The 14,666-nt window shown below is 48.3% G+C and overlaps 1 protein-coding gene across 1 annotated transcript in view; it reads left to right on the forward strand.

Moving 5' to 3' along the window:
* LOC115457000 overlaps positions 1 to 6,574 on the forward strand; it is a 74,481-nt gene extending 67,907 nt beyond the window's left edge. The window contains exons 12-13 of the mRNA XM_030186428.1: positions 3,248 to 3,395; positions 5,326 to 6,574. Coding sequence (XP_030042288.1) covers positions 3,248 to 3,395; positions 5,326 to 5,435 — 258 coding nt within the window. The 3' untranslated portion in view covers positions 5,436 to 6,574. The remainder of the gene's footprint in view (positions 1 to 3,247; positions 3,396 to 5,325) is intronic.
* The last annotated feature ends 8,092 nt before the right edge of the window (positions 6,575 to 14,666 follow it).

Raw genomic sequence — 14,666 nt, forward strand, 5'->3', positions numbered from 1 at the left:
ACTCTGAAATTCTTTGCCAGAGAATGTAGTAAAAGCAGTTAGCTTCGCGGGGTTTAAAAAAGGTTTGGATAGCTTCCTAAAAGAAAAGTCCATAAGCCATTATTAAAATGGACTTGGGGAAAATCCACTGCTTATTAAGCAGCATAAAATGTATTGTACTGTTCTGGGATCTTGCCAGGTACTTGTGACCTGGATTGGCCACTGTTGGAAACAGGATACTAGGCTTGATGGACCTTCGGTCTGTCCCAGTATGGTAATACTTATGTTCTTATCTTCTGGAATGTCAAGAGGGAGAGACTGGAGCATTTACACATATTTAGAGAAGATCATAATTTTTACAGCTGCTTCCCTTTCTAATGAAACATTTAATTTGAACTATTCTAACTCACTGGAAAGCCTTCCCAGAGAGGAGCATAATTAAGGTGAAACAGATGTTCCTGCTTTGCAGATACAGATACCATGAAATATTGCAAAGGTTCCTTGGCCCACTAAAAGGGGCAGCAGACGTTTTTGCAGGTTGGCAGCCACCACTCCCATGAGATTCATATTTACAAGTTCAGACTTAGTCTCGCTCAAATGTTACTTTTTTCGCCAAGCGTTCAACTTATCTGAGGACGGGAATGGGAAGATTTATTGAAGTGGCTGTAACTTGAGAAATATAGATTTTTACCTTGCGACTGAATGCTCTTGAGTGAATGGGTAGGTCTTTCCTGTTAGATAATGGCATTCCTTTCCTTTTTATGCATTCCCGGTAGGGCTACCGCAGTAAAGAACATAAGCACCGCCATACTGGGAAGAGACCAAGGGTCCATCAAGCCCAGCATCCTGCCTTTGACAGTGGCCAATCCACGCTTCAAGAACCTCCGTGGTTTTTATCTGGTCTATTTTGGTTTTCTTCCATTACTCTTTGGGGTTCTACATGGAATGTTGCTACACTTTGAAATTCTGCATGGAATCTTGATATTCTTTAGAATTCTAGAATCTTGTGACCTGGATTGGCCACTGTTGGGAACAGGATGCTGGGCTTGATGGACCTTTGGTCTGTCCCAGTATGACAATACTTATGTACAGTACTTATCAGGGGCGTATCTGCGTGGGGCCTCAGGGGCCTGGGCCCCCCGCAGATTTTGGCCTGACCCCCCACCTCCTGCCGCCAACCCGTCACCGATCTTTGCTGGAGGGGGACCCCAACCCCCGCCAGCCGAGGTCCTCTCTTCCGTTGCAGCAGGCTGCAAGTTGCAAAGCTTCCTGTTCTTCTGACGTCCTGTACGTACAACATGCAGGATGTCAGACTCAGAATTTGAAACTGAGTCTGACGTCCTGCGCGTTGTACGTGCAGGACGTCAGACTCAGAAGAAGTTACAGGAAGCTTTGCAACTTGCAGCCTGCAACGGAAGAGAGGACCTCGGCTGGTGGGGGGTTGGGGTCCCCCGCCAGCAAAGGTAAGCGACGACAGCAGGGGAGGGTTGGCGGTGGGAGGGGGGTGGAGAGAGTTGTTGGTGGCGGGGGGTCTGGCAATGGCGGCGGCGGGGGGTGGTGGTGGTGGTGGGGGGGGGGGGGTAAAATGTGCCCCCTCCTTCTGGCTCTGGCCCCCCCTACCGCCGGAGTCCAGATATGCCTCTGGTACTTATATAAATGCAATGTTATTACAAGTGCTTTTGTGCCAGTAACAGGAATTTAGGGGCCATTTTACTAAAGGGTTGCTGCGCAGAAACCCAGAACTACCGCCGGCCCTCTGCGGGTACTTGCGGTAGTTCCACCCCCCCCCCCCCCAGCGTGCGCCATTTCCGGCGCTAGCGGAGGAAATATTTCAAAAATGTTTCTGCAGGGGGTTTATCATGGCGGAAAGAGCTCCCCCCCCCGCCCCCAAGATGGCCATGTGGCAAGTCCAAACTAACCTACAGCCATTTCTTTTTGCGTCCTTTTTACCCGCTGTGGTAAAAGGGGCCCTGGCATGTGGCAAAACCACACGCTGCCGCAGGGCCCCTTTTTTCCGCAGCTTAGTAAACGGGCCCCTTAAAGGGGACGGGATTTGATTACCACCTTTCTATGGCTATAATCAAAGCGGTTTACATATTATTTACAGGTACTTGTTTTGCACCTGGGGCAATGGAGGATTAAGGGCCCCTTTTACCAAGCTGCGTCGAAAGGGGGCCGGCGCTGGTGTCGTCGCATGTTTTACATGCGCACTCAGGCCCCCCCTTTTACCGCAGTTAGTAAAAGGGAAGCCTCGCTTTCCTACAGGAAATGGCCGTGCGGGCAAGTAAAGCACTTGCCACCAGAGGCGTATCTGGACTTCGGCGGGAGGGGGGGGGGCAGAGCCAGAGTGAGGGGGCACATTTTAGCCCTCCCCCCGGTGCTGTTGACCCCCATGCCATTGCCGGACCCTCCTGCCGCCAACTTTGACCCCCCCCCCCCACCGACGACCCTCCCCACCCCCCTCCCGCCGCCAACCCTCCCCTGCCACCGTTGCCTACCTTTGCTGGCGGGGGACCCAACCCCCGCCAGCCAAGGTCCTTCCATTGCAAAGATGGCAGGGGACCCCAACCCCCGCCAGCCGAGGTCCTCTCTTTTTCCGTTGCAAAGCTGGCGGGGGACCCCAACTCCCGCCAGCCGAGGTTGTCTCTTCCGTTGCAGCAAAGCTTCCTTCAGTTTCAAATTCTGGAAGCTTTGCTGCAACGGAAGAGAGGACCTCGGCTGGGGGGGGGGGGGGGGTTGGGGTCCCCCACCAGCTTTGCAATGGAAGAAGAGAGGACTTGGCGGAGTGGGGTGGAGAGGGTCATCGGCAGGGGGTTCCAGGGCCAAATCTACGGGGGCCTAGGCCCCCGTGGCCCCACGCAGATACACCCCTGCTTGCCACGCGGCCATTTCGGGGGGGGGGAGTTCTTACCGTCACCCATTGAGGTGGCGGTAAGGGCTCCTGTTTTAAACCGGCGGTAACCGGGCAGCATGCGGCACTGCCCGATTACTGCCGGGTACACTCTGACGCTACAAAAATAAAAACATTTTTCTAGCGCCGGAAGTGATGGCGCACTAGGGGGTGGGAAGTACCGCCGGGCTGCTGCAGTAGCCCGGCAGTACTTCCTGTGTAGCAAGCGGTAAGCCAGCGTTGGGCTTACTGCTGCTTGGTAGAAGGAGCCTTAACTTACTTGCCCAGGGAGCTGCAGTGAGAATTGAACCCGGTTCCCCAAGTTACGATACTTCTCCAGATATCCTTATTTTCTCAAACCCATTTGATCCATTGCAGATCCTGTTTCACGACAACACTTTCACCCTGGGTCATATGGTGATGCGGCTGGTGGGTGGGTTTGAGAACCACGAAGAAATCCTCTTCCGTTGCGTTCAGAGCATGCCGCAGAACAAGGACAGCGCCTTCAACTCCTGCTACAGTGGCGGTACGTTGATGGATACACCCCCCCCTCCCTCAATATGAGCAGTTCTTTAACTTGAAGCACTAATTCTAGCCTGAGGAAAGGACACGTGTCCTTTAACATGACATTATCGATTCAAACCTGAGCAAAGAGCAGTTCTTAAATAGCCAGACATGATCCTGATTAGATATATATATATATATTTTTAATTTCACCATTGCTCTGTATTCCAGCAGCTCTAATCACATGTCTATTAAGCAACTGGGGTGTGGTTAGAGGGATGGCTGCTATTTCCATATTCTTCCCTGCTTTATTAGCTCAGATTTCAGGCTCTATTGTTATAATTATTAGAGTAGATCTTTTTTTTTCTTTTTGTGTAATGATCCTATTGATCATTAATGTTTTCTCAGCATATTCACTGTACCTGCTGAAGCTGGGTGTGGGAGAAATGTTGTTCATTATGCAACCTGACAGCTTCCAACTAGCTATAGAATATCAAAGCAGAGTAGTTTTAATTTAAGAAAAAAAAATCTAAATCTAAAAGGCTTTCAATGCTCTTATACGTGTGCTGTCTTCTAAGCTTTTTAAATCTTAAAAGTAACACAGCGTTGCACCGCATACGATATCTCTGTTAGCAGTTTATGCGCTGTTATTCATCTGACCAACAAGGCATTTTTTGCATCAGATACTACTAGACCCCTGACACAGGCCTTTGCGGCCGACAGTGGCGTACCAAGGGGGGGGGGCGGTGGAGGCGGTCCGCCCCCGGGTGCACGCCGCTGGGGGGGGGTGCCGTGGCACGCGCCTGCTCTGAGTTCGCTGACTTCGCGCGTTCGCTGTAGCTCCCCCTGCCCTGGAACAGGTTACGTCCTGTTCCGGGTCAGAGGGAGCTCCAGCGAACGTGCGAAGTCAGGGAACTCTGAGCAGGCGCGCGCTGCGGCACCCCCCCCCAGCGGCGTGCACCCGGGGGGGGGTGTTTCGCGCTGCATTGGGGGGGGTGCTGCAACTGGGGGGGGTCCGCGCTGCATCGGGGGGGGGTGCTGCACCTGGGGGGGCGTGTCCGCCCCCCTAGGAACGCCACTGGCGGCCGAAACACGTCACGTGTCGGGTCATTTGTGCAGATTTGAATAAAGACTATGGTAAGACTATAGTAATGGTGTAGAGTTGTGGGCAGTGGGTTTTGGGGGGGGGCTTTGAGGCAGTAGCGGAGCCAGGTTGGCGGTGCAGGGGGGGAGCGAAAGCAGCGTGAGAGTGGACTTCTGCCGGCACCAGCGCACATTTTCAATGAAACACAACAAGAAAAAAATAGACACCAGAGCCAGCAGAACTCTGTTTGGGGGAGCGACCGCTCCCCTGGCGCCCCACCTAGCTACGCCACTGATTTGAGGGGCTCAGCACCCAAGGGATGGGAGCTATGGGCTTGGGAGGTATTTTACTTTTTATTTTAAAATGTTACAAGTGCCCTCTAGGGTGCCCGGTTGGTGTCCTGGCACGTGAGGGGGACCAGTGCACTAGGAATCCTGGCCCCTCCCACGACCCGATGCCTTGGATTTGTTCGTTTTTTTGAGCTGGCCGCCTTTGGTTTCCATTATCGCTGAAAAACGAAACCGCCCAGCTCAGATCCGCACACATCCGATGCATTTGCCCGGCACAAACCGTATTATCGAAAAAAAAAAAGATGGGCGCCCATTTCTTTCGAAAATACGGTCTGTCCCGTCCCCTTCACGTACCCGTTCTCGGACATAGACGCCCATGGAGATGGGCGTTCGCGTTCGATTATGCCCTCTATGAATCTCGACCCCCCCCCCCCCCCCAAGCTTATAAACTAGGAAATGTGCTCTAGTAATGCGTAAATTTCATAGGTTGTAAACTGCTTTGTCCTGAAAAGTAAAGCAGGATATAAAATTTAATAAAACATAAGCAATAGTTGCTGTATTTTATTTTCCCCACACAGGTATTTATAAACTCCAGCAAGGCGACATTATAAAACTGTTCATTCCTCGTTCAAACGTTACCATAGACATGAGAGGCCATGCCAGTTTCCTAGGATTAACCAAACTCTAAGAACGTAAAGCTGAGCATCCATCCTGGAGAAGTGACCCACTCGAAAGGCACAAGCAGGCAAAGACTGTGAGAATCAGACCCTGGAGTGTTTTTGGCCATGGGAACACATCCAAAGAGCAAGAGGTGTTCGGGTTGACAAAGCACATTCCTGGTATTACTGAACTCACATGCTGAGATGGAGCCTTAATCTGTCCTTCCTTTGCTGGCCGCAGACTCAGCCATAGAGCCTTGCTCAATCCTCCCGTAACTGTGATGTAGAATTGCTCCTTCCTGCAACTGCTGGTCTCACATTCTTTAATGGAGTCTCACGCATTCCTCCTCTCGCTAGCCTCACACACTGTGATGATCACTGATTCCTCCAAACGTGGAAATCAGACACGATGAATCCTCGTCCTACTGAGATGGAGCCTTAATCTGTCCTTCCTTTGCTGGCCGCAGACTCAGCGATAGAGCCTTGCTCATTCCTCCCGTAACTGTGATGTAAAATTGCTCCTTCCTGCAACTGCTGGTCTCACATTCTCTAATGGAGTCTCACGCATTCCTCCTCTCGCTAGCCTCGCACACTGTGATGATCACTGATTGCTCCCAACGTGGACCTCAGACACGATGAATCCTCGTCCTACTGTGATGGAGCCTCGTTGATTCCTCTCCTCGCTGGCCTCGCACGCTCAAGGTTGAATGAAAAGCAATGCCTCCACTTCCGTAATTCATCAACAGGTGGCAGCACTGACCCGCTACATACGCTCCTTTACTCTTCGAAATCTCTTCCGTCAGCTCAGCTGGTGAGAAGTGTCTGTGCGAAGAGGCTGTGTTTGCTATTGCTTGTAAAATGGAAGCATGCGGTGAACACTGGTTGATGCGATTTAAGCAATGCGCCGTGAGAGAATTCCTGACTGTTCCTGTGCAGTTTCCATCTTTGTCCAAAATTTGTAGGAATACCTTCGGAGGCATCTGTTTGACTCAAATGAAGAAGTGGAAAGGACTGTGAGCCACTGGTTGAAGAGAAAAGATGTGCAGTTTTTTTTTGCAACAGATTTCAAAAACTTGTCCATTGTTAGCAAAAATGTGTGGTAAATGGTGGTAAACTATATAGAAGAGAAATGCATTGTAATAAAAGAGCAAGTTTCATTTTTTATTCATTACAATATCTTCATTTAAATAAAAGTTATGGAGCTGGAGACATTACTTTTCATTCAACCCTCATATGACGGAGCCTTGCTCATTCCTTCCCTTACTGGGCTCAGATGTTGCGACAGATCATCGCTCATTGCTGCCCTGGTTAGACTTCCATCACTGACCTCAGACATTGCACTGAAACTTTGTTCATTTCTCCTGTCGTCAGCATCACACGCTGCGAAGGATTTTCGTTTTATTCATTCTACCACTACTGCTTATCATTTCTATTGCGCTACTAGACGTACGCAGCGCTGTACACTTGAACGTGAAGAGACAATCCCTGCCCGACAGAGCTTACAATCTAATTAGGACAAATAAGGGATAAGGACAAAGAGTAGCAAGATTCCTTGCAGAATCCCAAAGAGTAGCAAGATTCCAGAATCCCACAGTAGAAAGATTCTGTGCGGAATCCCAAAGAGTAGCAAGATTCCGGAATCCCAAAGACTACTACTACTACTTATCATTTCTCAAGCGCTACTAGACGTACGCAGCGCTGTACACTTGAACATGAAGAGACAGTCCCTGCTCCACAGAGCTTACAATCTAATTAGGACAGACAAACAGGACAAACAAGAGATAAGGGAATATTAAAGTGAGGATGATAAAATAAGGGTTCTGAACAAGTGAATAAGGGTTAGGAGTTAAAAGCAGCATCAAAAAGGTGGGCTTTTAGCTTAGATTTGAAGACGGCCAGAGATGGAGCTTGACGTAGCAGCTCAGGAAGTCTATTCCAGGCATCTGGTGCAGCAAGATTAAAGGAACGGAGTCTGGAGTTAGCAGTGGAGGAGAAGGGTGCAGATAAGAGAGACTTACCCAGTGAACAGAGTTCCCGGGGAGGAATGCTGGGAGAGATGAGAATAGATCAATTAGAAAACCAATTAAACCATGTATTTGTTCAGACCGTAATCGGCTAACGCCGTTAATGGTTATATGTAAGCCACATTGAGCCTGCAAAAGGTGGGAAAATGTGGGATACAAATGTAACAAATAATAATAATGACAAGAACAGGCAACGATGTGTGCGTCAATTCCGTTTTCCTTTGGATCTGTGCACAAAGAAGCCATGCGTACTGCAAAACCTTTGTGCGGATGCCATCAGGCCCGTTCCCCCCCCCCCCCCCCCCCCACACACACACAATTAAGTACAAGTTTTCTGCAAATAAAATTTACATACCATTAGCTTTCCACAGGGCATGTTATTACAGGATTTGGGTATCCCCGACTATATTGTTGAAATGAAAGATGGACGTCCATCTTGTTTCAATAATACGGGGTTCCCCGCCCCTCTATCAGGACATTTTGCAAGGACAACCTCAGCAAAACGTGGGCGTCCCTTTCGATTGTGCCCCTCTTCAGCACTCTTTGAAAAGAATAATATTACGGTATTCTCCGAATTTCCAAAGCTTCTCTCCCTGATATAGAAAGGATAGCTCTAGCATGGATTTCTTTCGAATATCCTTAAAAGATGGATAATTTCATTTCAAACTACGTTCTAATCTAGCCGAGGAAAAAGATGATGGAAAACCCAAATAATTAATCAAATTACCAGAGCCATCACCATACAACACTTTTATACATCACACAAACTAGCTTAAATTGTAATCTTGAGTAAAGAGGAATCCACTGGTTCCAGTCCAGTGGAACCAACAGCGCTCCTTCCCCTGTTAGAGTTTGTAACTGCGCAATTGTCCCTGAGCCTTGTAAGTACATAAGTATTGCCACACTGGGACAGACCAAAGGTCCATCAAGCCCAGTATCCTATTTCCAACAGTGATCAATCCAGGTCACAAACACCTGGCAAGATCCCGAAAAAGTTCAATACATTTTATGCTGATTATCCCAGAAATAAGCAGTGGATTTTCCCCAAGTCAATTTAATAATGGTCTATGGACTTTTCCTTTAGGAAGCCGTCCAGACCCCTTTTAAACCCCGCTAAGCTAACCACCTTTACCACATTCTCTGGCAATGAATTCCAAAGTTTAATTCCATGTTGAGTGAAGAAAACATTTCTCCGATTCGTTTTAAATTTACTACTTTGCAGCTTCATTGTGTGCCCCCTAGTCCTAGTATTTTTGGAAAAAGTAAACAAACATCTACCAGTTCCACTCCACTCATTATTTTATATACCTCTATCATGTCTCCCCTCAGCCGTCTCTTCTCCAAGCTGAAGAGCCCTAGCCACTTTAGCCTTTCTTCATTGGGAAGTCGTCCCATCCCCATTATCATTTTCGTTGCCCTTCTCTGCACCTTTTCTAATTCCACTATCTTTTTTGAGATGTGGCGACCAGAATTGAACACAATATTTGAGGTGCAGTTGCACCATGGACCGATACAAAGGCATTATAACGTCCTCACTTTTGTTTTCCATTCCTTTCCTAATAATACCTAACATTCTATTTGCTTTCTTAGCCACCGCAGCAGCTAAGAAAGCAAATAGAATGTTAGGTATTATTAGGAAAGGAATGGGGGTTGCTCACACGGGTCCTTTTACAAAGCTACGGTAAAAAGTGGCCTGTGCTAGTATAGGCGCGTCTTTTGGGCGTGTGCGGGGCCACTTTTTACCGCGACTGGGAAAAGGCCATTTTTAATGGGTCGGGAAATGGGTGTGCGCAAAATTTAAAACCAGCATGCGCCTATTTACGGCCTGAGCCCTTACCGCCAGCCAATGAATTAACGGTAAGGGCTTACACGCTACCTCCATAGTAACCATGCGGCATGCGCCAATGTAGCCGTGCTGCCGATTACCGCTGGGAACGCCCCCCACGGTAGAAAATATTTTGTACCGCCGGATTCAGCGCGTGTCAAACTCAGAATTACTGCTGGGCACACACGCTACACAGGCAGTAGTAATATAGTAGATGACGGCAGAAAAAGACCTGCACGGTCCATCCAGTCTGCCCAACAAGATAAACTCATATGTGCTACGTTTTGTGTATACCTTACCTTGATTTGTATCTGCCATTGTCAGGGCACAGACCGTAGAAGTCTGCCCAGCACTAGCCCCGCCTCCCAACCACCAGCCCCGCCTCCCACCACCGGCTCTGCCACCCAATCTCGGCTAAGCTTCTGAGGATCCATTCCTTCTGAACAGGATTCCTTTATGTTTATCCCACGCATGTTTGAATTCCATTACCGTTTTTATCTCCACCACCTCCCGCGGGAGGGCATTCCAAGTATCCACCACTCTCTCCGTGAAAAAATACTTCCTGACATTTTTCCTGAGTCTGCTGATCTGGTACACGCTATCCGCGCTTTAGCCCTCCCATGCCTTTGTAAAAGGGCTCCACTATGAAAGGATCCTTCGGAGACTGCTCAGATGTGAAGGCACCTGCAAGGCATTGTAAGTGCAGGACCGTCCCTTCCTCTGGCTATTCCTCCACTCTACACCTGGGGCAATGGAGGGTTAAGTGACTTTCCCAGGGTTATAAGGAGCTACAGTGGGAACTGAATTCAGTGTGAAGTGGAGGAATAATCTGAGAATCCAGGAAGAACCAGTAAATTGAAACCTTGTTGGAAGGTGTGGAATAAGATCCTCCAGTTAAGACATAAGGCAATAGTGTCATCTAGTGGTTGAACAGATTATCTCACATCGCCTTTCCAGCAGTTAGAAAATGTGAGCCTTGATTTCCATCAAACACAGAGCTTTGTTGTTATAGTAACATAGTAGATGACGGCAGAAAAAGACCTGCACGGTCCATCCAGTCTGCCCAAGATAAACTCATATGTGTATACCTTACCTTGAATTTGTACCTTACCTTGAATTTGTACCTGTCTTTTCCAGGGCACAGACCGCACAAGTCTGCCCAGCAGTATTTCCCGCCTCCCATCACTGGCTCTGGCACAGACCGTAAAAGTCTACCCTCCCCTATCCTAGCCTCCCAACCACCAACCCCTCTTCCCCCCACCTGCTCCGCCACCCAATTTCAGCTAAGCTTCTGAGAATCCATTCCTTCTGCACAGGATTCCTTTATGCATATCCCACGCATGTTTGAATTCTGTTACCGTTTTCATCTCCACCACCTCCCGCGGGAGGGCATTCCAAGTGTTCACCACCCTCTCTGTGAAAAAATACTTCCTGACATCTTTTGTTGTTATCAAAAACTACTACTACTATTTAACATTTCTAAAGCGCTACCAGGGTTACTTAATAGCATACTTTTTCTCCCACTCTACGGTATTGCTATCTAGGCGGTGGGGGCATGGGGAGGGGGCACAGGGGGGCTGGCATGGCTTTTTGATTTTGGCTTTGGTTCCAGCTGAAAATGAGCCGTGGATTTCAGCCACGGATTCAGTTTCGGTTGGCCTGTAGCATCTGTCTGTCCACCCTCTTATATAACATTTGAACTCTTCATACAGTTTCAATTAGGTTTGTACCACAGACAATAGAGCAGCCAGCGATTTTTCATGCTCGTTTGACAATTGCAGCACATAGAAAAACGTGTATTTTTCATAGAAACAGACTATGATGACGAAAAGTCCCAGGATACATGACAGACCTTAAAGACTTACCAATAAGAAACAAAGTCAGATCATCAAGATCCTACCTAAACCTACACTACCCAAATCTCAAAGGACTGAAATACAAAACAACTTACGCAGCCGGCTTCTTCTACATAAGCGCACAACTATGGAATGGGCTCCCAAAAGCTGTGAAAACAATCCACGACCACCTGAACTTCAGGAAATCACTAAAAACCAACCTCTTCAAAAAGGCCTAACCCAACGACCCAACGTAACCCTCTTCACCTACCAACACAGCATGACTATGATCGAACAGGACATCACGTAATCTTCATCCATTCCGACCCTCCACTTATACCTCATACGATCACTATACAACTTTGTATTTGTTATCCACCGACTGGGCAAACGCCTTTGACGGTACTATGTAAGCCACATTGAGCCTGCAAATAGGTGGGAAAATGTGGGGTACAAATGCAATAAATAAATAAATAAATTAGGACTGTAAGGTCTATCTTATCTGCCCTAAAGGAAAAGAGGCTAATTTTATTCAACTCAATTTTACTACTACTACTACTTAACATTTCTAAAGCGCTACTAGGGTTACGCAGCGCTGTACAATTTAACATGGAAGGACAGTCCCTGCTCAAGGAGCTTACAATCTAAGAGACAAATGTACACAGCAATCTGATAGGTCAGGCAGATTGGGGCAGTCTATATGTTGGAAAGGTTAGGTTCTGAAAGCAGCATTGAAGAGGTGAGCTTTAAGCAAGGATTTGAAGGTGGATAGGGAGGGGGCTTGGCTTAGGGGTTCAGGAAGATTGTTCCAGGCATAGGGTGAGGCAAGGCAAAATGGGCGGAGCCTGGAGTTGGCAGTGGTGGAGAAGGGTACTGAGAGGAGGGATTGGTCATGTGAGCGGAGGTTACGGGCAGGAACGTAGGGGGAGATGAGGGTAGAGAGGTAGTGAGGAGCAGCTGACTGAGTGCATTTGTAAGTAAGGAGGAGAAGCTTGAATTGGATGCGGTATCTGATCGGAAGCCAGTGAAGTGACCTAATCCTCAGCAGGTCAGAGCACACTGCGATGCAGCTAAACATTTTGAAAGCTTCTTTGCCACTAGTCTGTAGTCATCCCATATGCAAATTTCTGTGCCAAAGAAGGAAGTTCAGTATCGAGAAATGTTTACACATCTCTTTTTATGGCTCTATTTCAATGCTCCCACTCTTGAGATAACCGCGGAGCGTGTGGGGTTGCCAATGCCAAGAGACAGCCTGTACCTTGATGAAAAATTTGCTTATTCATTTTTATTCCTGAAGCTGAACTTGGTTCCTCATGTACTTTCTAATACTGTCCCTTTTGTCATAGTTATTGCACCTTCAAGGTGACAAACGGGCTCATTTTCGAAAGAGAAGGGTGTCCATCTCACAGGGTCGCCCAAATCGGTATAATCGAAAGTTGATTTTGGGCGTCCCCAACTGCTGTCCATCGCAGGGATGACCAAAGTTCACGGGGGCATGTCGGAGGCGTAGCGAAGGCGGGACATGGGCGTGCCTAACACATGGACGTCCTCGACCCATAATGGAAAAAAATGGCGTCCCCGACGAGCACTTGGACGACTTTACCTGGTCCTGTTTTTCTTACAACCAAGGCACAAAAAAGGTGCCCGAACTGACCAGATGACCACCGGAGAGAATCGGGGATGACCTCCCCTTACTCTTCCAGTGGTCACTAACCCCCTCCCACCCTCAAAAAATATCTTTGAGAATATTTTGTGCCAGCCTCAACTGTCATACTCAGGTCCATGACAGCAGTATGCAGATCCCTGGAGCAGTTTTAGTGGGTGCAGTGCACTTCAGGCAGGCGGACCCAGGCCCATCCCCCCCTACCTGTTACACTTGTGGTGGTAAATGGGAGCCCTCAAAAACCCACCACAAACCCACTGTACCAACATCTAGGTGCCCCCTTCACCCGTAAGGGCTATGGTAGTGGTGTACAGTTGTGGGTAGTGGGTTTTGGGGGGCTCAGCACCGAAGGTAAGGGAGCTATGCACCTGGGAGCAATTTGTGAAGTCCACTGCAGTGCCCCCTAGGGTGCCCGGTTGGTGTCCTGGCATGTCAGGGGAACCAGTGCACTACAAATGCTGGCTCCTTCCACGACCAAAGAGCTTGCATTTGGTCGTTTCTGAGATGGGCGTCCTTGGTTTCCATTATCGCCGAAAATCAGAAACGACCAAGTCTAGGGACGATCATTTCTAAGGATGACCTAAATTTCAAGATTTGGGCGTATTCGACCGTATTATCGAAATGAAAGATGGATGTCCATCTTGTTTCGATAATACGGGTTTCCCCGCCCCTCCACCGGGACGTTTTGTGAGGACGTCCTCAGCAAAACTTGGGCGTCCCTTTTGATTATGCCCCTCAAATGGACCCTTTTACTAAACAGCGATAAAAAGTGGCCATTGCACGTCCTTACATGGGGTCATTCCTGCACACTAAGGCCGATTTGTTTCCATTTTTCACTATTAACGGCCATGTGCTAATTTTCCCATGAAGGCGTGGTCATTAGCGTGTGAGCTGCTATCGCAACCCATTATGTAGGCGGTAAGGGCTCACACACTAACCATGGGCTAATCGATTAGCATGTGGCAATGTATATTCATTGTGGATATCCTGAAAACCTGATGGGACTAGGTACATTGCCTCAAGGACTGGGTTGAAAAGCACTTGTCTAGAGGAAAAAGCTCCCACACCCGTACTGCTCAGAATAAGCAAACCTGTAACGTCAGCATATTACATCCACATTTGTGTTGACATCAGTAGTAGACAGTACCAAACCGGAATGTTTTTCTGAGTATTCAGTCTGCCCTCCCCCCTTCGTTTCAGCTAGTTTCAAGCTCAGGATAGGTGGGAGGGCTTGAGTGGCTGTAAAATCCTGCTATCCATGGAGAACCCCTGTTCCAGGTAAGCAACTTTGCTTTCTCCATAGATAGGCAGGATCGTTGGAGCTTCTAATCCAGCCTTCGCAACCCTACAAACATCTTCCCTGTCTCTTGGAAGGCAGTGTTTCTTGTGGTTATCACCTGGTTCGTTACCTACTGTACACACAACTTTATGACAACTGTAGTGTCATGTAAACATCCAAAATTTTTACCAAAGATGATATCCAATTTCCATATCAAATAACCTCTGTTCTCCTGCCAGCATTCTTCCTCATGTAAATAGGCTAGACTGCAAACAAGCATTATAAATCCACATCAGAGGACACAACTGTTTGTCTCCTATGATCCCAGCAGGACTGGGTTACTGGTCCTAAAGAATACACTGTCCCCTAATTCTGTACCACCATTTAGGTGTCCAAATGGAGGGGGGGGGGGGGGGGTGAGGGAGTGACTGAGGTTGCAGCTTAGCCACTTTACAGCAGGTGGCGCTAAACCAGCCATGTCAGAAGCTGAAGCTGACCAAGTGAGCATAGGGATGTTAGGCTGTCTGACCAGGAGGGCGGGGCTCAACAGCGAGGAGAAAGTAAAAACCTTGTGGCAGAACAGAAAGGGGTGGGCCACACACTTAGGAACCAGGGGCGTAGCCAGACCGGTGGG

The sequence above is a fragment of the Microcaecilia unicolor genome, chromosome 14 (assembly GCF_901765095.1).
Source record: "Microcaecilia unicolor chromosome 14, aMicUni1.1, whole genome shotgun sequence".
Taxonomy (NCBI): Eukaryota; Metazoa; Chordata; class Amphibia; order Gymnophiona; family Siphonopidae; genus Microcaecilia; species Microcaecilia unicolor.